The sequence below is a fragment of the Theropithecus gelada genome, chromosome 4, assembly GCF_003255815.1.
Source record: "Theropithecus gelada isolate Dixy chromosome 4, Tgel_1.0, whole genome shotgun sequence".
In the NCBI taxonomy this organism is placed as follows: Eukaryota; Metazoa; Chordata; class Mammalia; order Primates; family Cercopithecidae; genus Theropithecus; species Theropithecus gelada.
In genome coordinates, this window is record NC_037671.1 from 27,219,798 (window position 1) to 27,244,367 (window position 24,570).

At 38.6% G+C, this 24,570-nt stretch overlaps 1 protein-coding gene across 2 annotated transcripts in view; it reads right to left on the reverse strand.

The window, feature by feature from the left end:
* The window catches only part of DCDC2 (doublecortin domain containing 2), a 217,505-nt gene that overhangs the window by 18,937 nt on the left and 173,998 nt on the right, over window positions 1-24,570 (reverse strand). For both annotated transcript variants that reach the window (XM_025382793.1, XM_025382792.1), the window contains one exon: window positions 14,583-14,683. In XM_025382793.1, the coding sequence (XP_025238578.1) occupies window positions 14,583-14,683 (101 nt within the window). The remainder of the gene's footprint in view (window positions 1-14,582; window positions 14,684-24,570) is intronic.

Here is a 24,570-nt window from a genome sequence, read left to right on the forward strand (position 1 = left end):
GGGAGCGTACAGAGATGGGACACCCGCCCACCACACCCCCCCCGGGGAGGAAAAAAAATCCCAAAAAAAAAAAAAAAAAAAAAAAAAAAAAGAAAATAAAGAATGATAAATATACCATTTACACATAATCCCTTTTAGTTCAGAGACAGCAGTGAAGGTTGAGTGGCCCTCAGAACATGTTGCCATTTATGGGTTAATTAGAAGCCCCTAATCGTCTCACTTCTCTTCTTTAAGATGTACAGGGAGAGGACCAAACTAGAAGACAGGACCCCTGTGCTAATTCTACTACCAACAGATCATGTCTCTGAGGGAAAATGGCTTTCTCCACTGTGGGGCTTTGTTTCTTCAATGGCAACATATGAAGCTTAGGTCAGTTCCCTTCTGGTTCTAAATATTTTATAATTCTGTTTAGTAAATGCATTTCATTGAAGTCGATTTGGGGGACCTGTCACAGAAAACAGCCTCTTTTATCTTTCTGTATATTTTATCATATATGGAAAAGCAAGACAAAAAGTTCTTCATCTTGCTTGCCTTTCACAAGAGGAGCTGCAGGTAGCTGCTGATTCCCCATTAGTTGCAGGTAGAGTCAATGATGAGACCAAGTCAGAACATGGAGAATAAAACTAGGGCAACAGGCATATTTGCTTTTTAAACCTATTTCTGGTTACAGCCCCTAAGCTGCAGATTCTTTAAAATGGCATTATATTATGTGTGTGTAGACCAATAGTCACAGCTCAAATGATCCCAGGGGCAGGTCAAAAAACATAAATTTATAATTGAAGACAGATGATAGACATAGGGGTGCTGCAGCCTGTGGAAGTCTGAAGAACACATGGCCTACTAAAAAGATGTAGATGTTGTCAGCCCTGTAACAGCCAAAGAATATTCCCTCATAGAAAATCTGCTCACAGGCTACCCTATTGTGGATTCTAGGAAAACAGCTCTAATGGATCATTATGAAAGTGGTTTCTGGTTAAACACAGCAGATTGAACAAATGTGAGGGTTTTTTGGTTTTGTTTTTGTTTTTTTGAGACGGAGTCTGGCTCTGTCGCTCAGGCTGGAGTGCAGTGGCGCGATCTCGGCTCACTACAAGCTCCGCCTCCCGGGTTCACGTCATTCTCCTGCCTCAGCCTCCTGAATAGCTGGGACTACAGGTGCCCGCCATCATGCCTGGCATTTTTTTTTTTTTTTTGTATTTTTAGTACAGATGGGGTTTCACCATGTTAGCCAGGACGGTCTCGATCTACTGACCTTGTGATCCACAAATGTGAGTTTTTTCTTAGCTCCCTTCTAATGTCCCTCCAAAGCATCAGTCAAGTCAACTTTAAAAGGATGAACCCATAAGGACATAGAAGAGTGGAAAGGAAATATCAACCACAAAATTTGGGAAACAGTAAAGCAAATGGATGTGAGGCAAATGGATGGATGACAGTAGACCTGAGGAAGCAAAAATTTGAGACTGCAGAAAGGGAAGCCAAGAAGCAAGACTTTGCATGCTTAAAAACCTAAAGGTGGCTCGGGGATGGAGGCACCATCTGCCTCTGAAATAATGGGCATAGATAACTGTGACTAAAAATTGGCTCAGAGTCTTTAAAAGAAGCAAATAGATCCCCTGAGATCACCTCCCTTGAGAAATATGGGAGGTTTATTATCTGGAGATGTTGAACCTTAGGGAAACTGGACTCAAGTACAGCTGAGAACAAGGGCACTACACTGAAACTGAGAATAAATCTCTTGATCCATGCCTCTTTCTCACAGTCAGATACCAAAATGTTGACAGCTAGGTTCTTATCAACAAGGCAAAAGATTGAAAGATTCCTCTCAAAGGATATAGACCCCAAAAGAGCAATACTTACAGATACTAAAAATTGCAGGAGGTCTGCCAATGAAATGGCCAAAAGCAATCAACCTGCAGGACACCTTCCCTATGTACACAGTGTGTCCTTAGTACCTCACTCTCAAATCTAACCAGACAGCCAAGAAAAGACTCTGATATGGATACAGAGATCAAAATATAGAAAGAGACAAAGAAACTAAAAAAGAAACTCGGAAGGAAAAAAAAACAGTACAGGAAAGGAAAGTGTAAAATAATAGAACATCAATCCTTGGAGAGAAAAGGGAAGATATCACATTTATAAAACAAGAATAGGATGCTAAAAAAGGAATATTCAGAGAATGTGAAAGAGCTCTTAGATGTTAAAAATAAAATGACTAGGAAATAATCAAAGGAAGATAAAAATTGAGGCTTTTTTTTTTTTTAAGTGAGAAAGTTAAAAAAAAATCCACAGAGATGAAAAATAGGAGAGACAGTTAGATAATCACTCTCGGAGGTCCTATATTCAAATATCTGGACTTCTAGAAAGAGTAGGAAAATGAAGAGAAGAAAATTATCAAAGAAACTATTTTTTTTTCCAAAACTGAAAGCACATATTTTAAGAATTAAAAAGCCCATTGAGTACCAAGTCCAATAAGCAAAAAGGCCTATACCAAGACACATAATTGGAAATTTCCAGAACACCAGGAACAAAGACAATAGTCTAAAAACCTTCAGAGAAAGGAAAAAAGGTTACATTCAAAGAAACAGAATGCCATCAAACTTCTCAACTACCATTCTGAATGCAAAGGAAAATTGAGGAATCGCCTCACAATTGTGAGAGAAATTATATTAAACCTAGAATTGTTTACCTCACCATACTTAGAAAAGTTTGATTAGAGAAAAAAAGATATTTTCAGACATGCAAAGTCTCAGAAAAATGTGTCTCCTATGAAGCTTTTCTCTGGAGGCAACTAGAGATGAGTTCCACAAAAAATGAAGGTGTAACCAAGAGAGAGGAAGACATAGAATCCAAAAAAATAAGAGAACCATCCACTGAGGAAGCAAAGGAAATTCTCAAAATAATGGTGAAGAAAAATACCAGGATAACTCTGAAAAGCAGATCTAGAGAACAACTTACCAGCTTGAGGCAGCTGACCAGAGGGATTGAGAAAAAAATAAAATGAAGATTTCAGTATCACTGAATGTGTATGAATGTATCAAGAGGACAGTAAGTTCTTGCAGAGTTTGGAGATGGCTTAGTAACAGGTACATAGAAAACAAAGCAAGTGAAAAAATAGACAATTATTAACCTGGGCAAAAGGGAAAAAGGGTTACCTAAGAAAGGAAATGTAACTACAGTACACTAAATGGTTCAACTAAGAATAATACTTACATAGTAGAAATAATGTACAGATATTAACTTAACCAAAAGTATTACAAAATTATAGTGGAAAGAAAAAAGAAAGGGAAAGGCATCTATATGTGTTTGTATGTATGTGGCCCTATTTTTGATAGGGAGGAAGAGTTTGGGAAAAAATCTAAATAGTCACCTTCCATAGTAATTACATAAAAAGTTACAAAATCAAGATAAATACAAAGCAAGATAAATCCAGAAAGTTAATAAATCAAAACAAATAAAATCAAGATTTACTTTATCAAATTTGAGATACCATCCAATTAAAGGGATCGCCATTCTTTTATGTCATCTAAAAACAAAAGAATTTTTTAAATTAAAAAGTTTATTAAAATAATTTTTAAAATCATTTTAAATTAAACTATAAGATACCATCACTTATAAGAACCAAGCACCTCAGAGGTATTAAAATGGGGGAGGGGATTAGGAATATAGCAGTATTCCATGAGAAATAGCTGAACTAGTTCAAATCAGCTAACTGTATGAAACAGGAATTGTGGTGAGGAGGGGTGTGGCAAATGGTTGCTATTTTTGTTATAATCTTTGTTGAACCGATTGACTTTTAAAAACGTGTATAATTCTGATGAAAAATAAATTTTAAATAAATAAAAGTATATATCACAACTTCCAATTTACAAAAATCATTTTACTGTTTTAATGTTCATGATGCTGGGTTAAATGCTATTTAATGAAACTACTTAGCATAAAAACGTTTTTCAATTCTCATTATTTTATTAGTCAAAATCAACTACAAATGGGAAAAGCAATAAAACAAACCAAAATCACTCCAAAGTTACTATCTCCATCTTCCACTTGGTTCTGTCAAATTAAACGAACTCCAAAAATACAATTGTGTATTTGGTTATTTCATAGTTATTGGTCTGTGTTTGTGAGATGGTGAATTATCTTGCCTGATCCTTAATTACTAGGGGCCGTTTACTTAACTAAAATGGAGCAGACTCATTTCTTACTTCCTTAGCTTGGAAAAGCACCATCTTATAAATAGAACATATTGACACAGGGTCATCAGTGCCAGAGCAATCACAGGCATCTGTTAATCAGGCACTTGTTCCACTGCTGATGGCCAATCCCAGATTGATTTGGAACATGCATACACAAAACAGGTTAGTTTTGAAAAGGTATCTTAGGCTTATTAGACCTAAACTCACCTCTGAGAGAAGACATTTGTTCTGGCGTCCCTAAATGCACGCAAGAATGTGAACATTCTTCTGTTTTTCCATGGGTTTGGAAGTACTACCAGGTCCATCATCATTAATTTGTCTCTAACTAATGAAAAGAGTCTGGACCTTGGGGCAGAGCTCAGACTCTTTCTTAGCTGGGTTTAGTCCACACTGCATAACATAAACATGCAAATACACCTGTATGTGCACACACAAACACGCATGCTAGATGGTACCAGGAGAGGCTATCAAGGACTATGAAAGGTCTGAAGTTGTACCCTGCTAGCAAGAGACAAGTTAGCATGCTACCGTTTCATGGGCGCTGGCAGGAAACATGAGACTACTGAGTCAGTGACAAAGGACTTTATTGCTCATGCAATAGCAGTAGCAAAAAGAGCATTTGCTTGCACCCAAGGCCCAATTCCCACAATGAGAAGGTGGCTAGGTATGCACACATTAGTTTGCATTTTAGGAGAAGAACCTCAAGTTTAGGGAATCCAAACTTTTTTTCCAAATATTGTTATTATAGTAAAATATACATTACATAAAATTTACCATTTTAACCACTCTTAAGTGTACAAGTCAATGGGATTAAGTCTTTTACAACAGGCAGTAAACTTGCCTGACCTGTGCACCATAGGGAGACATTGTCTTTATTATACAGGACAATACAGAAATCTGGCCTTTGCCCCAGAGCAGAGTTTCCCAATCTCAGCTCTATTGACATTCTGGGCTGCAGAATTTTTTGTTGTGAAGACTGTCACGTGCATTGCAAGATAATTAGGAGCAGCCCTGGCCCTGGCCACCACCCTCTAGATGCCCATAGCACTCCCCCAGTTACTACACCAAAAGTGGTCCCAGAAATTGCCATATATCCCCCTTTGGAGGCAAAATCATCACCAGTTGAGAATGGTTGTTCCAGAAGAAACCACTCTCTCTGTCTTCCAAGGCCATTCACTATACAAACATCCCTGAAGAGATGGTCCAGAACAAAGGCCAGCAGTGCCTCTGCTCACCAGATGGGCAGAACCATAACAGACCCATGGAGAATGGCCTCCCAGTGAAAGCCTTGACACTGACTTCTAAAACTTAATCTGCTTCTCAGGAATGGATAAATAACTTGTCCAATTTGCACATGATACTTACATATAGACACACACGCTCACACACAGGCACATACAACTTCCTTCTTCATGGCCCTTGGACTAAAATTACAACACAGATCATTCAGATGACAGGAAAACAGTCCAAAGACATTAACTAGTTAATGGCCTTAGAGAGAGTGTATTTAAGTATCTTTTCTAGCTATAACAAGTAGTATACAATGACTATATTTCCTTTCTTAATTAGGATTTTTATTTTTCCTTTCTGGGTTAATAATCGGCTTTTTTTTTTTTTTTTATGTAATACTCTCTCCTCAGATCACTCCTCTGCCCTTAAGTTGGATAGACTGCATTTAAGTCCCATTTCCTCTAATTAACGTGGTACAGCCTTGAGCAAGTAATTTCACCTCATGAGCTCACTTCCTTTGTGTATTTATAGATAGGTAGATAGGTAAGCAGGTAGAAAGAATGAGACTGATAAGACGTATCCAGTTTCTTTTTTGAGACAGAGTCTCACAGAGTCACCCAGGCTAGAGTGAGGTGGCACGATCTCTGCTCACTGCAACCTCTGCCTCCCAGATTCAAGCGGTTCTCATGTCTCAGCCTCCCGATTACCTGGAATTACAGGTGCCCGTCACCATGCCTGGTTAATTTTTTGTATTTTCAGTAGAGACCAGGTTTTGCCGTGTTGGCCAGGCTGGTCTCGAACTCCTGACTTTAGGTGATCTAGCCCACCTCAGCCTCCCAGAATGCTGGGATTACAGGCATGAGTTACCACACCCAGCTCCAATAAGACCTCCCTTACAGGGTTGTTCTCACAATTAAATGAGAGAAATAAAAATCCCTAGTCCAGTGCCTGGCACTCAGTAGGCACTTCATCAATGGTAGCTATTGTTTAATGCAGATCACCATTGTGGGCTGTTGCAGAGTTGGTCTTACTGTAATGAAACTAATGGACTTTCAACTAATTTCTCCACACTTTTAGTTTTCCATGACATTTATAATATAGCTGCTTAGGATGTAAACGTCAGCAGACCATAGAGAATGGCCGTAACCTGACTTCATAAGCACCTCGTATCGAACAAATAAACTAGACAATCCCCATGTTATGTCTGAGAGAGTCCAAGAAGAAAGTAATTCTAACCTTTGGTTACCTGGCTTTAGTTTCTTCAAGCACACACCAATTTGTTGATACTGCCCAGCTTTTGCCAATCTGTTTCTCAGTATCTCCTGCATACCTGCATTTTGATAAGCTAGCACTCACAAGTTAAATAAGAAATCAAGCCCTGCAGACATGCATCCCAGGCTGTTCGAGTGTTATCAGAGATCAATTTTCCCTCCCAACTCCCCTTCCTGAGGATCCTCAAACGTCAAAGTAAAGAAATACCTCTCACAGATTTGCAAGTTGTTAAATAAGTGATTAACAGAGAGATTTCTCTTTTGCTAATAAGGCTGTGATTTTCTGTTAATATTTGACATTTTGACTTTGGAATATAAATTAGTCTTGGTTTCTGCAGCTATCAGGTGTTGTATATACATGATGGTCACTCTTCTTTGTCTTAAAATATAATATTTAATTATGGCTTCAGAGAAGACTTAAAGTTTCATTTTCCCTCAGGAAAAAAATACCTATAACTGGAGTTTATGAAAAATTATTAGTTATAGCTAATCCTGGATAATAAATTGGATTTTTGAAATCTACGTGATTTTTACCACGTTAGGCTTTTCATCAGGAAGGCAACACTTGCAGAAAATGCCTGTGGAATCATCAAGCAGCAATTTCACTGCTGCACTGTTAAGACAAATACAATTGAGAAGATCTGCTTTTAGAAAAAAAAAATGATATAGTAGAGGACAAGTGGCAGTTCCTAGTGACTTCTCCCCATTCCCGAATCTGGGATTATCATTTCCCCCTCCTCACCTAAACTCCAATCCTCCACTTAGAACTGTAAGGAAGCTTGATGAATTATATTAAAAAGCATAGCTGACTTTTATTTCTTCCATCATTTAGCAAAAATTAACACTACTTAGTCCCTTCTATAAGCACATGTATGTATACACACACACACACACACACACACACACAACTCCTAAGTACAGTGTTCTACTGGCTTAAGAAAGAAAATCAATACACACATAGCAAATATTTGACTTACATGTATACAGGCAATTCTTTTATGAAAAACAAATTCCAACCAAAACAATTTCAAGGACCCTAAAGGCAAGAATATAATGGCATTTTTAAAAAATGCTTTTCTGAAGATGGCCAAATAGGAACAGCTCCGGTTTGCAGCTCCCAGTGAGATCAACACAGAAGGCCCATGATTTCTGCATTCCCCACTGAGGTACCCGGCTGATCTCACTGGGACTAGTTAGACAGTGGGTGCAGCCGACAGAAGGCGAGCCGAAGCAGCATGGGGCACTGCCTCACCCAAGAATCACAGGGGTTGGGGAACTCCCTCCCCTAGACAAGGGAAGCTGTGAGGGACTGTGCCATGAGGAATGGTGCATTCCAGCCCAGATGCTATGCTTTTCCCACAGTCTTTGCAACCCGCAGACCAGGAGATTCCCTTGGGTGCCTACACCACCAAGGCCCTGGGTTTCAAGCACAAAACTGGGCAGCCATTTGGGCAGACACTGAGCTAGCTGCAGTTTTTTGTTTTTTTTTTTTTTCATACCCCAGTGGTGCCTGGAACGCCAGTGAGAATGAACCATTCACTTTCCTGGAAAGGGGGCTGAAGCCAGGGAGCCAAGTGGTCTAGCTCAGTGGATCCCACCCCGATGGAGCCCAGTAAGCTAAGATCTACTGGCTTGAAATTCTCGCTGCCAGCACAGCAGTCTGAAGTCAACCTGGGACACTCAAGCTTGGTGGGGAGAAGGACGTCCGCCATCACTAAGGCTTGAGTAGGTGGTTTCCCCCTTACAGTGTAAATAAAGCCACAGGGAAGTTTAAACTGGGTGGAGCCCACTGCAGTTTCTCAAAGCCACTGTAGCCAGACAGCGTCTCTAGATTCCTACTCTCTGGGCAGGGCATCACCGAAAGAGAGGCAGCAGCCCCAGTCAGGGACTTATAGATAAAACTCCCATCTCCCTGGGACAGAGCACCTGGGAGAAGGGGCAGCTGTGGGCACAACTTCAGCAGACTTAAACGTTCCTGCCTGCTGGCTCTGAAGAGAGCAGTGGATCTCCCCGAACAGTGCTCAAGGTCTGTGAAGGGACAGACTGCCTCCTGAAATGGGTCCCTGACCCCTGGGCCTCCTGACTGGGAGACAACTCACAGCAGGGGTGGACAGACACCTCATACAGGAGAGCTCTGGCTGGCATCTGGCAGGTGCCCCTCTGGGACAAACCTTCCCAGAGGAAGGAACAGGCAGCAATCTTTGCTGTTCTGCAGCCTCTGTTGGTGACACCCAGGTAAACAGAGTCTGGGGTGGACCTCCAGCAAACTCCTGCAGACCTGCAGCAGGGGGGCCTGACTGACTGAAGGAAAACTAACAAACAGAAAGGAATAACATCAACATTAACAAAAAGGACATCCACCCAAAAATCCCATTGGAAGGTGAGCAACATCAAAGACCAAAGGTAGATAAATCCACAAAGATGAGGATAAACCAGCACAAAAAGGCTGAAAATTCCCAAAACCAGAACGCCTCTTCTCCAAAGGATCACAACTCCTCTCCAGCAAGGGAACAAAACTGGACGGAAAATGAGTTTGATGAAATGACAGAAATAGGGTTCAGAAGGTGGGTAATAACAAACTTCTCCGAGCTAAAGGAGCATGATCTAACCCAATGAAAGGAAGCTAAGAACCTTGAAAAACGGTTAGAGGAACTGCTAACTAGAATAACCAGTTTAGAGAAGAACATAAATGACTTGACAGAGCTGGAAAACACAGCAAAAGAACTTCGTGAAACATACACAAGTATCAATAGCTGAATTGATCAAGTGAAACATACACAAGTATCAATAGGTGAATTGATCAATCAGCGATTGAAGATCAACTTACTGAAATAAGGCATGAAGACAAGATGAGAGAAAAAATAATGAAAAAGAACAAACAAAATCTCCACAAAATATGGGACTATGTGAAAAGACCAAACCTACAATTGATTGGGGTCCCTAAAAGTGACGGGGAGAATGACACCAAGTTAGAAAACACTCTTCAGGATATCATCCAGGAGAACTTCCCGAACCTAGCAAGACAGGCCAACATTCAAATTCAGGAAATATAGAGAACACCACAAAGATACTCCTCGAGAAGAGCAACCCCGAAACACATAATCATCAGATTCACCAAAGTTAAAATGAAGGAAAAAAATGTTAAGGGCAGCCAGAGAGAAAGGTCAAGTGATCCACAATGGAAAGCCCATCAGACTAGCAGTGGATCTCTCCGCAGAAACCCTATAAGCCAGAAGAGAGTGGGGGCAATAGTCAACATTCTTAAAGAAAAGAATTTTCAAGCCAGATTTTCATATCCAGCCAAACTAAGCTTCATAAATGAAGGAGAAATAAAATCCTTTACAGACAAGTAAATGCTGAGAGATTTTGTCACCACCAGGCCTGCCTTACAAGAGCTCCTGAAGGAAGCACTAAATATGGGAAAGAAAAACCAGTACCAGCCACTGAAAAACATACCAAATTGTAAAGATCATCGACACTAAGAAGAAACTGCATCAACTAACAGGTAAAATAACCAGCTAGCATCATAATGACAGGATCGAATTCACACATAACAATATTAACCTTAAATGTAAACGGGCTAAATGCCCCAATTAAAAGACACGGCTTGCCAATTGGATAAAGAGTCAAGACCCATCAGTGTGCTGTATTCAGGAGCCTCCTCTCATGTGCAAAGACACATATAGGCTCAAAATAAAGGGATGGAAGAATATTTACCAAGCAAATGGAAAGAACAAAAAAAAAGGCAGGGGTTGCAATTCTACTCTCTGATAAAATAGACTTTAACAAAGAACAAAAAAGACAAAGAAGGCCATTACATAATGGTAAAGGGATCAATGCAACAAGGAGAGCTAACTATCCTAAATATATATGCACCCAATACAGGAGCACCAAGATTCATACAGCAAGTTCTTAAAAGACCTACAAAAAGACTTAGACTCCCACACAATAATAGTGGGAGACTTTAACACCCCACTGTCAATATTAGACAGATCAACAAAACAGAAAATTAACAAGGATATTCAGCATTTGAACTCAGCTCCGGACCAAGCTGACCTAATAGACATGAACAGAACTCTCCACCCCAAATCAACAGAATATACATTCTTCTCAGCACTACATCACACTTATTCTAAACTTGACCACATAATTGGAAGTAAAACACTCCTTAGCAAATGCAAAAGAACGGAAATCATAATAAACAGTCTCTCACACCACAGTACAATCAAATTAGAACTCAAAATTAAGAAACTCACTAAAAACCACACAACTACACGGAAACTGAACAACCTGCTCCTGAATGACTACTGGGTAAATAACGAAATTAAGGCAGAAATAAATAAGCTCTTTGAAACCAATGAGAACAAAGATACAATGTACCAGAATCTTTGGCACACAGCTAACACAGTGTTTAGAGGGAAATTTATAGCACTAAATGCCCACAGGACAAAGTGGCAAAGATCTAAAATCGACATCCTAACATCACAATTAAAAGAACTAGAGAAGCAAGAGCAAACAAATTCAAAAGCTAGCAAAAGACAAGAAATAACTAAGATCAGAGCAGAACTGAAGGAGATAGAGACACGAAAAACCCTTCAAAAAATAAATGCATCCAGGAGCTGGTTTTTTGAAAAGATTAACAAAATAGACCACTAGCCAGACTAATAAATAAGAAAAGAGAGAAGAATCAAATAGGTGCAACAAAAATTGATAAAGGGGAGACTGCCACTGATCCAACAGAAATACAAACTATCATCAGAGAATACTATAAACATGTCTATGCAAATAAACTAGAAAATCTAGAAGAAATCGATAAATTCCTGGACACATACACCCTCCCAAGACTAAACCAGGAAGAAGTCAAATCCCTGAATAGACTGATAACAAATTCTGAAATTGAGGCAGTAATAGCCTACCAACCAAAAAAACCCAGAACCAGACAGATTCACAGCTGAATTTGACCAGAAGTACAAACAGGAGCTGGCACCATTCCTTCTGAAACTATTCTAAACAATAGAAAAAAAGGGACTCCTCCCTAGTTCATTTCAAGAGGCCAGCATCATCCTGATACCAAAACCTGGCAGACAAAACAGAAAAAGAAAATTTCAGGCCAATATACCTGATCAACATTGATGCCACAATCCTCAATAAAATACTGGCAAACCAAATCCAGCAGCACATCAAAAAGCTTATCAGCCACGATCAACTCGGCTTCATCCCTGGGATGCAAGCCTGGTTCAACATACGCAAATCAATAAACGTAATCCGTCACATAAACAGAACCAATGACAAAAACCACATGATGATCTCAATAGATGCAGAAAAGGCCTTTGATAAAATTCAACACCCCTTCATGCTAAAAACTCTCAATAAATGAGGTATTGATGGAACATATCTCAAAATAATAAGAGCTATTTATGACAAACCCACAGCCAATATCACACTGAATGGCAAAAGCTGGAAGCATTCCCTGTGAAAACCTGGACAAGTCAAGGATGCCCTCTCTCATCAGTCCTATTTAACATAGTATTAGAAGTTCTGGCCAGGGCAATCACACAAGAGAAAGAGAGGGTATTCAAATAGAAATAGAAGAGAGGAAGTCAAATTGTCTCTCTTTGTGGATGACATAATTGTATATTTAGAAAACCCCATGATCTCAGCCCAAAATCTCCTTAAGCTGATAAGTAACTTCAGCAAAGTCTCAGGATACAAAATCAATGTGCAAAAATCACAAGCATTCCTATACACCAGTAATAGACAAACAGAGAGCCAAATCATGAGTGAACTCCCATTCACAATTGCTACAGTGAGAATAAAATACTTAGGGATACAACTTACAAGGGATGTGAAGGACCTCTTCAAGGAGAAGGACAAATCACTACTCAAGCAAATAAGAGAGGACACAAACAAATGGAAAAAACATTCCATGCTTGTGGATAGGAAGAATCAATATCGTGAAAATGGCCATACTGCCTAAGGTAATTTATAGAATCAATGCCATCCCCATCAAGCTACCATTGACTTTCTTCACAAAATTGGAAAAAACTACTTTAAAGTTCATATGGGACCAAAAAAGAGCCCATATAGCCAAGATAATTCCAAGCAAAAAGAACAAAGCTGGAGGCATCATGCTACCTGACTTCAAACTATACTACAAGGCTACAGTAACCAAAACAGCACAGTACTGGTACCAAAACAGATATATAGACTAATTGACCAGAACAGAGTCCTCAGAAATAATGCCACACATCTACATCCATCTGAACTTTGACAAACCTGACAAAAGCAACGGGGAAAGGATTCCCTATGTAATAAATGGTGTTGGGAAAACTGGCTAGCCATATGCAGAAAACTGGAACTGGACCCCTTTCTTACAACTTATACAAAAATTAACTTAAGATGGATTAAAGACTTAAACGTAAGACCTAAAACCATAAAAACCCTAGAAGAAAACCTAGGCAATATCATTCAGGACATAGGCATTCATATGAATAAAACACCAAAAGCAATGGCAACAAAAGCCAAAATTGACAAATGGGATCTAATTAAGCTAAAGAGCTTCTGCACAGAAAAAGAAACTATCAGCAGAGTGAACAAGAAACCTACAGATTGGGAGAAGATTTTTGCAATCCATCCATCTGACAGGGCTAATAATCCAGAATCTACAAGGAACTTTTAAAAAATTGCAAGAAAAAAACAATCCCATCAAAAAGTGGGCAAAGGATATGAACAGATACTTCTCAAAAGATGACATTTATGTGGCCAATAAACATATGAAAAAAAGCTCATCATCACTGGTCATTAGAGAAATGTAAATCAAAACTGCAATGAGATACCATCTCACGCCATTTAGAATGGCAATCATTAAAAAGTCAGGAAACAACAGATGCTGGAGAGGATGTGGAAAAATAGGAACACTTTTACACGGTTGGTGGGAGTGTAAATTAGCTCAACCATTGTGGAAGACAGTGTGGCAATCCCTCAAGGATCTAGAACCAGAAATACCATTTGACCCAGCAATCTCATTACTGGATATATACCCAAAGGATAATAAATCAATCTACTATAAAGACACATGCGCACATATGTGTACTGCAGCACTATTCACAATAGCAAAGACTTGGAACCAACCCAAATGCCCATCAATGGTAGACTGAATAAAGAAAATGTGGAACATATACACCATGGAATACTATGTAGCCATAAAAAAGGATGAGTTCATATCTTTTGTAGGGACATGAATGAAGCTGGAAACCATCATTTTTGCAAACTAACACAGGAACAGAAAACCAAACACTGCACATTCTCACTCATAAGTGGGAGCTGAACAATGAAAACACATGGATACAGGGAGGGGAACATCACACACTAGGACCTGTCAGGGAGTCGGGGGGACAGGGGAGGGACAGCATTAGGAGAAATATCTAACATAGATGTCGTGTTGATGGGTGCAGCAAACCACCATGGCATGTGTATACCTATGTAACAAACCTGCACATTCTGCACATGTATCCCAGAACTTAAAGTATAATTTTTTTAAAAAAAATGCCTTTCTAAGTGGGTAAGGACTTTTTTTTCCAGATGAAAATTCCAAACCAATACTCTTTTGTATCAAACTTTATCACTCTTTATCTCATATCTAATCCCATCCCATCTTGCTCTTCAATGCTATTAAGGATATACCATTTTCTGTATTTAAAAAGACTTGGTCTAAATGAGGAGAAAGAATGGGAGGGTTTTTTTTTATGTTTTTAAGATTGATCAGCCACATAGCACCTTAGAGGGTCTCATTCATACAGGTATAGAAACAGTGTGTAGGAGATAACACAAAACTTGAAAAAAACCAGTATAATTGGCTTATACATATTTTTTAAGACACAGAGATTACCTGATCGACTGGAACCTCAACCTGAGTATCTTCATCTTCTTGGACTTCTGCTGCCCCCCGTGTTTCAGACCTCTCTGCTCCAGCTTTGAAAATGCCTTCATCTATTGAGACAAACACACAGTGAAAAATCAAAATCCAATTGTGACATCGTGTGGCTGAATGATGAAATGACAATCAAATACTTATTTTTAATAGATATTTGGGTTCCCTTTTTAGTTGATAGTATTTTTGTGCCCCCCGACCCACCACCACCATGCCACCCCGAGTTGTTCCACATTTTCATTGAGAAAACATTCAGTGGTCAAAACAAGGCTGACCCAGCAGGGTAAAGCTCTGTCGAAGCTCCTGTTCACTCTTTGGCAACTGATTTACTAACACAGCCCTTTGTATAGGCATTGAGATGAGAAGAAATTCACAACTATCATCGCAGTTCTCCCTTCCTATCCACAAAACAGTGAAAATGCTTGGTGCTTTAAAATACTACTTTTAGAAATTTACCTTTCCCAAGAGAATGCTCTGCACTCAATATAATGTATTGGAATAATTCTTTCTACTCAGAGTATTGTAAAAAATGTTTTTACTGCAGCCGAGTCATAGAGTTGACTTTCCAGATCTCACCAAAAAATCAATATCATTTATTTTGCAGATCTCCACAAGATTTTCACAACCTCTGACTTTAAATCCTTAACTATAAAATGTAAACTCAATCTCTGACTTTAGGTTAAGCTCCTTCAACTTGCTTTCCTCTGGAAAGCAATAATAGCTGTTTTCCATATTTGAAGTAGTTTTAATGTCTCCCCTCAGCCTTCTCTTCTTCAGGCCAAGTAATCAAAGAATCACAGAACCATTTGTCATTCTGTCTATCTACTACTTGCCTCAAGACAGGTTTGTGCTTTGGCCATTCTCACAGATGTTTTCTCTGTCCAATTTTTAAGGCTCTCCAGGGATGGAGATTTTACCTCCTTCCCTGGTAATCTATTACAATATTTGATTACCCCTACAGTCTAGAAAATATATTTTTATCTTTTGTCTTAAAATCCCCTCTATTTCTCTAATGGAAACCTGTTTCCCAGAGCATAATTATTTAACCTATTTTTATATAATAATCTTTCATATTGCTAAAGCTATGAAGTCACTCTTAATTAAATGTAAAATATATTTTTACACTTGTTGAGGACCAATTATATGCAAGGCATGATGTGAACCCAGGAGACAGCCTAAAATATGAATGAGATGTGGACTGTTCTCTCGAGTTGCTTCCAATGAGGAGACAGAGATAAACATACCTCCAATAAGGTGAATGATGAGGAAGGGTGATAAGCAGAGTATTATGGAAGCTGAAAATATACAGCCCAGTGAGGAAGGAATGAAGGAGAGGAAGGAATAAAGGAAAGGAAGGAAGGAAGGAAAGAGGAAAGGAGGAAAAGAGTGAAGAAAAATAGGTATGTTTGACATTCATTTCTACCTTCTGAAATTACCTTGAAAAACAACCATCATAGTCAGATGCTAAACTCAGTAGACTACAGTTATGACCTATGCACATGACTTTTTGGATGACATTTTGTGTCCAAATGTTGCACTTGCTTACCAAGAGACTACAAAGAGAGGCCTATAGATGCCAAAGGAATGAGTCTTAATACTCACATTCAATGAAATGTTTAACTGTATCCAAGCAGAGCTATGAATGGTTTGCAGATGTGTTTTAGAATAAGCATTTTGCCAGAAAAGGAGAATACAATCGATAATAACAAATAAAATAAAATTGAAAGGGCACTGGAATGGAAAATGACAACCATAAGGATATAAACAGCAAAGAGACAAATCAGCAAAGCTCAACGCTGTGCACAGTGACACAAAGAGAGAACACAAATACTTTTTTTAAATGGTTGCCTCAGGTGTGGGAGGGAGGATGTGTTTATCAGTGAACCAAAATGTTTAAGCCACTGCCATTTACAGCACAGAGCAAGAAATGAAGATCAGAAAGGAATTCATAAGAATAAACAGTGATCAAAAAAAGGCAGAACAGCTAGAAAGGCCTTTGTGATAGGCCTACTAGAATTTTCATTTTTACCATAAATGTTATATAAAATTAAAGGCAGAATATTAATTTTTAGAGAAAAAATATTTTAAATAGTATTTTTTATTATAAATTGTTTATATGCATTTTAGAAAACTTGGAAGATGAAAAAATAAATATGTTTAATCTCATGGCCCAGAGACAGCCATCACTAATATTTTGACAATTCTTTCCTTCCCTCCCTCAATCTCTCTCTCTCTCTCATCTCTCTCTCTCTCTCACACACACACACACTCTCATAAAACTGGGATTTTATTGTACATATAATTTTAAAAATCATTTCTTACTTTAAAACCGTATCATGAGCATTTCTCATGCCACTAAATGTTACTTGAAAACATAATAAATAGCTGCATGTTGTGGTACCATGCTTTAATTAATGGACAATCATGAATAATGCAAAATAGGAATTTTTAATGAATAGATACTATTCATCTGATTGATGGGTAAATATGCACTAAGATCTACTGCATAATAGTCACTCTGGAAAATATGAAAGGGCTGTTGTTGAGGGTTTAGTATCTCATGGAGAGGGACCATCACAGAGACATGAGCTGTTCACTCTTCCATATTCATACCCTGTAGCTCCTTTCCTATCTTAGGAGTTTGTTTTCCAAGAATAAGCATGGTACACTGCACACAATAAGTCCTCAGTTAATATTTATTAAATGTAACACAAAAGACAAGTCCTGATTTAATGTCTTTCTCACATGTTGATTCCCCTCGGGCTCTATGCACCCCCTACAGCCCATGTGTCCTCACCCACCCTGCTCAGTATTAAATTCTCCTTCAAAATTATCTCCTGGGCATACTGGCATCCTGATTTTGATACAATTAATTCAAATGAATCCTCAACCTCTTCTTTGAATTCCTCTTCTACTTCATTTTAAAGGAAATCCAACCAACCCTGTATGTCACCATCTGAGTAACTTCAGCACCATGTGATGAGCCACTCTGCACCCTTGAATACCCCAACTCTTCAACTCCATTGACGTCCCCTCAATTTTACCTTGATTTACATCATTTTCATCAAATGGAGTGATTTCATTCACAGCCCATGTGCAGTTAGGACCAAAGAACTTGTAGGTGACAGACCCGCGATGCTTTTTCAAGTCTCACCCTATGCCCTCCATGTCAAGTTTGCCACTTCTACCCTCTCCCTGGGTGGCGGCCCATGGGGAGCCTTATGGCGCAAATCTTACTCAACTGTCAGTGTCTTCATGAAAATCTCCTCTGATCTTATTCTGTAACTCCACAACCAAACAGAACCAACAGCACTACTTTTTTTTTTTTTTTTTTTTTTTTTTGAGACAGAGTCTGGCTTTGTCTACCAGACTGGAGTGCAGTGGCCGGATCTCAGCTCACTGCAAGCTCTGCCTCCTAGGTTCACGCCATTCTACTGCCTCAGCCTCCTGAGTAGCTGGGATTACAGGCATGCGCCACCACACCTGGCTAACTTTGTATTTTTAGTAGAGACAAGGGTTTCTCTGTGTTGGTTAGGCTGGTCTCGAACTCCGACCTCAGGTGATACACCCGTCTAACCTCCCAAAGTGCTGGGATTACAGGCATGAGCCACCACACCCAATCTCTCTGCACTACTATTTTCTCCCACATACTGCATTTATTCATGATCACACTTACTTTAATCAATTTCTTTTACCAATTCTGCCCCCTTCCCTGCTAGACCACAAGCTCCTTTAGGCATACACCACAATTGTTGTCCTGTGCCTAGCACAATGTCAGCCTCATAACAGGTTTTGACATGTTCTTTAAACTGAAATAACAATACAAAGCATTATATAAACACCAAATGTTTGGCATTGTCTACAAGTATTATTTGTAATAGAATCTGTATGCGTGTACACTTAATTCAGGGCCAAGATCCGTGGGCCAATGTGAATACTCAAAAGTAAATTAGGCCTTAAATCAGAAAATTAAAATCATTTGACACCAAAGAATTGCCAACAAGGCCAAACTGCAATGGAAAAGAATCCAAATATATAGTAAGAATATGTTTCCCCTCTGTCAATGCCATCGTAAAAAGCAACTGAAGACACATTTCATGGACGAAGTCAAAGATAGAACATTGAAAATTTAAAACACCTGCTTGCAAGGATAGATTCCATGAGAAATCTGCAAAAGCATTACCTTTGTTATCAAGGGCAACATTATTTGAGCACTTTAAAACCTTACCATATTCCCTTTATTACTACTAATTTAAACTTGCACAGTAAATTTGTGGATTTAGACCATGACAGCGTTATTATGTGCCATGGTTGTCTAGTTATTGCTACGGCAACATCAGCTATTCTAACCACGACTCATGAAGGGTGAGTGGCACCTACGGCTGAGCTGTTTTGTCCCCAGTGAGACACAGAAGCAGTTTTAGTGTCACTTAGGATTTTCATAAAAACAGGAAGTTAGTGTTACTTCATACTAATGTCAACAGGTTAAGTGATCCTTTTTGCCACACACTGCCCACCTGTGAAATTTTTGGTGTGCCAATAATAGTTTTGCACACATTCAAGAGTTCTTCTGAGTCCCCTTTTACTGAGCATTAGTATAATTTTCAACTGCTCATGAAACGTCTTGAGTTTTAGAAATTTTGCTTCCTCTAAAGCTAATTGTACACAGCAAGTATAAGAACAGAATGCCTGCGTATCATATAAAAGTAAGTTTAGGTAGAAAAACTGGGCTCCTGGGGAAAGTAATAATGGGATGGCACATCATCTTGGAATGCAGAGCACCTGGTGCTGTCTGGAGTGGTGGTCTCATCCTCACCTCCACAGTTCCCCCGGCTCTTTCTAATCCATCTTCTATAACAGCACCCCAAAGAGATTATTCTTGTCAAAATTATCAATGGCCGTCGCTATGACAATACTTATTATCTCATTTACTTGATCTTTCAGCAGCTTTTAATGTAGCCGATCTCAGGGGGTGTGTGTGTGTGTGTGTGTGTGTGTGTGTGTGTGTCTTCATTCACTCTCCAGGTTTTACCAGAAGCTTCTCCTCAGTCTCCTTGGCCAATTCTTCCTCCTCTGTTCAACTTCTAAGTATTGGCCCACCTCAGAGCTGCGTCGTGGATCAGCTTCTCTATCTATCTACACACTTTCTAGATTAATCTCATTTGAATACCATCAATGTGCTAATGACTCTCTAATATGTATCTTCCGCCTCAACCTCTTTATAGATCCCAAAACATATATATCTATCTAACTGCCTAACCTGACACTTCACCTTGGATGTCCAATAGGCACCTTGACCTTAACGTGGTCAAAACAGAACTCTGTTTCCCCACCCTAAACTGCTCATCCCCCAGATTCCCCAACCCAGGATATAGCACCACTTCTCAATCCCCAAATCTCAGAATTATCTTTATTTCCTTCCTGACCTCAGTTTCTATATTCATTCCATTGTCAAGTCTTCTCAATTCAATCTCCTTTTAAAATGTATCTCAAATAAATTCATTTATTTCTATCTCCACTCCCAACTTGGTCTCATCATCATCATCTGTTGGATGGGCTATTACAACAGTTTACAAACTAGTGTCCCTCTTCTTCCACTCTTGCTATCTCATAATCATCCTCCATACAATAGCCAAGTGCTCTTAATAGATTATTTTAAAAGTATTTAATTAATTCCACAGCTCAGAAACTCTCCAACATTGTTCCATCACATATGGAATCCAAGTTCCTTACCATGGCTTACAGAGATGTGATCTGGCACTTAACTCCTCCTCAAACTGCATTTTGTATCTTTTTCCTTGCACATTAAACTTAAGTTCCACTGACCTTCATTCTGTTCCTCACTAGAAAACTCTTTCCTACCTCATGACTTTGTTCTTCACAGAGTCTCTGCCTAAAAAGTTCTTTCTCCATTTTCATACTGTCAGTCAGATCTCAGGAAACCCTCCTTGTTACAATTCCAGTAGCCACTCATTCATTCATAGTGCCCTGGTTTAATTCTCTGCCTTGCACTTACTGTGTTTGTCAGTTTCCACCCAAGTGCAAGCTCCAAGACATCAGGCAGTTAGTCCATATTTTTCACTGTTCCATCCCCAGCACTTAGCAGTGCTCAGCACATAGAAGACACTCAGAAGGTATTTGCTGAAAGAAGGAAGAGTGTGCACTGAAATATATTTGCTGTATTGAAGTAGAATGTAAGGAGCCAACAACTTAGCCACTAGCCCAGTGCATTAATTCTTCATGTTCTTACAGGGTTTTGCCCCAATCTGGCCACACTTGGCCGTATAGCATTTGGATGGAGAATAGAGAGGGGAACAAAGGGAACTGAAGAGAAAGAAGACAGACTGAGGTACAACCTACACAGGGATCAACAAATTATGTTACTAGTGGTAGGTAGAATAATATCCGCCCCAACCCCGCAAAGATGTCCACATCCTGCTCCTAAAAACCTGTGAGCATGTTACATGACATGGCAAAGAGGAATTACCGTTGCAGATAGAATTAAGGTTGCTAAGCAGCTGACCTTGAGATGGGAAGAGAATCCTGGGTTATTCATGTGAACTCAATATAATCGCAAGGGTCCTTGGGAGTGAAAAAGAGGAAGAAGGCCCAGAGTGGGACTGATACAATGCAAACAAGACTTGAGCTGCCATTGCTGGCTTTGAAGATAGAAAGGCCAGAAGCCAAGGAATGCAGGCAGCCCATAGAAACTGGAAAAAACATGGATTTGAATTCTTGCCTAGAGCCTCCAGAAGGCACACAGCCCTGATGAAAGCTTGATTTTAACCCAGTAAGGCCCATTTTGGAATTCTAACCTGCAGAACTGTAAGATAATAAATCGGTGTTGTTTTAAGGCACCATGTTTGTGGTGATTTGTCACAACAGCCATAGGAAAATGATACAACATGTGTCCAGAAATTATGCGCTAGAGCAGGGGTCCCCAACTCCCAGGGGCACGGACTGGAAGTGCTCTGTGGCCTGTTAGCAACTGGGCTGTACAGCAGGAGGTGAGCGGCAGGTGAGCAAGAACTGCCACCTGAGCTCCACCCTCCCATCAGAGGAGCAGCAGCATTAGATTCTCATAGGAGCACGAACCCTATTGTGAACTGCACATGCGAGGGATCTAGGTTACACACTCCTTTTGAGAGTCTAACTAATGCCTCATGATCTAAGGTGGAACAGTTTCATCCTGGAACCATCCCCCCACACCCCTGAATAAACTGTCTTCCATGAAACTGGTCCCTGGTGCCAGAAATGTTGGGAACCACTGCTCTGGAGAGAGTATCTGCAGTGGCCACCGCAGATCCACTTTCTGAGGCCTGTAGATACCTGCTGGGCAAAAACAGGCCTTTCAGATACCCTCCGCTCCTCCTGCTAAAAAAGACAGTGGTCAGAAAACCCTCCTTTGAGCCTCCTGCCTTTTGTTTTCTTTCCCTAAGTGTTAATACTTCTCTTACTCATTCTCCTGCAAGGTGCAAAACACTACCACCAATCCCAGACACCCACGCATCTTCCAGAGGAAAGGAATTCTATTTTCTTAAGTCTTACCCTGCCCTAAAAACCTTTGTAGCAAAAGCCATTTGCTAACAAACTAAAAAGCCAGGATAAATTTGATACACAATACTGCTCTCATTCAATTACTAAGTGAAGGATCAAATTCAATGCTTGAATGCACACTACACCTAAATTCAGCTCTCATCTTTTTTCTTTGAACGTGAACAGACATTTTAGTGTATATTACACAGTAAAGCCATAACAAACACTCTAGTAAAAATAAAAATGCTCCTCAATTATTTTTCACTTATCCCTTATGAATTTTATTGCTTTCAAAATGAAAGCAGAGCTGCTGAGGTAGGGAAGTCATGTCATCACTGTATTGTTCATAATAAATAGGAATCTGCTTCCCCTCCTGAAACAGGAAATAAATGCTTGTGTGTTTTTTTAGCTTTTCTGCAACTAGGACAGCTGAAATGAAAGCATTTCCTTGTTTCAATTTATCAGTACTTCAGTTTAACAATATTACAATTATTTAATATTCTCAAATTTTAAAAGTTACCAAGTAATTAATGATACTTTCAAGTAGTTAAAGATAATCAGAATTTATGCCTACCATTCTTGCTTTCTCACCAAAATTACTAAAAATTATTCTTAAATGGTATTGCAATCCATATTTAAATATGTTTAGTGTTTGAAACTGAGATTTATGAGGATGAATAAGAAGAAATCATAATGATATATATAATCATTATATATAAAGATAATATAAAAATCTTAGGTATCTGTTAACTAGAAGCTCTTTCACTAGGATTTATCACTAAGACTACCTATAATAGTAACAATGTTGAATGAATTTTAAAACAAAGTGTTAATTTTTTAAAGTAGCTCATTAAAACCAGCATGGCACTGGCAAAATAAAAAAAAAATGTGGGGAAGAAGGAGTTTATGACATCGAATATATAAAATAATATCCTAAGAATAAAAAAAGTCGATCTATTTATAAGGCAATACTCTTTATGTGTCACCTCAGTCACCAGAGGCAGAATTAAAATTAAAACTGGTAAGAAGGTGATATAAAAATAATTTCCATTAGCTTAGTGTTAATGTGCACTACACTCACATGTGAAATATATTGAATTTTTATACAACTTTTTACAGATACAGATTGTTGTCATCACAGCATCTTGTTGAAAATTAAAGAAAACATTTCCAGAAGGGTGACCCAGTAGGATAGGGTCTATATGAAGCTTAGCAAGTAATGAGGTAGAGAGGAAGAGCAGGTTCACATGTGATAACACTTCCTTATGAAAGGGTGTTAGCCAACTCTCCTGGGATCACTGTCACAACTTACATGATATCCTCCTTTTCATCCCTCTTTGCACCACCTTTCTGAATTAAATATAAAAAAAATCATCATAAGGAAGATTGAAAAACTAATCAAATGAGAGCTGATGTTCTGAGTGACTCTAATTGAGCACAGTAATACAGCCCAAATGTCCAAATGTTTTTTAATCACTAATCTTCTCCACATGTCTTATTATGTCCCATCAGCTCAAATGGAAACGCTTTACAGAAACAAGAATATCACAAGTCATATTTTTCTTTGGCAATTTTTAATATTACATAAAAATAATTTTATCCACACATTTATATGGGCTAAATGTTCTTAACTGCAGTTTGAAATATCTGGCTTCTTTCTACTCTCCAACTCCCATTTCAGGGTATTAAATCTCATCTGTTATGCAATTGATGTATACATTTGACTATTAACTATTTGCATAGAATTGATTTTCATCACCAGTTATTTAACCTTAACTTTAAACAGGTGTAGCAAAATATTCTACGTGTAGACAGAAAACAAAAGTAGGATTATTATCATTGATTTCCCAGATCACAGGTAATTTTGTTCTTATTCCTACACTTCTATTTTATTATTTTTAGATACAGATATTTTAGATTTTCATGAAAATCAGAAATATTCAGAGGACAAAGAATAAAGCACATATTTATAATATGTATAATTCATGCTTATTTCCTAATCTATATAAATTTTGATATGATTTCTAAAGTCTATATCCAATAAGTGGGACTGAAAATAATTAAGTACCTCTGAGTAGGTTTACCCAAACCAACAAGTATATATAGCTTTAATTCTTCATTTCTAATTTTGCATCCTTATAAAAATTACACTCCAAATTAGTTTTAGTTCATCAGAATAATTGAATTGTTCCTTTTTCCACCCCAGTGACTTGGAGTTACTTATTTGGCCTAAAATTCACTATTTCTGTTTTTTTTTTTTTTTTTTTTTTTTAAAAAATATAGAAACCTTTATTTTTTTATTTATTTTTTATTATTATTATACTTTAAGTTCTAGGGTACATGTGCATAACGTGCAGGTTTGTTACATATGTATACTTGTGCCATGTTGGTGTGCTGCACCCATCAACTC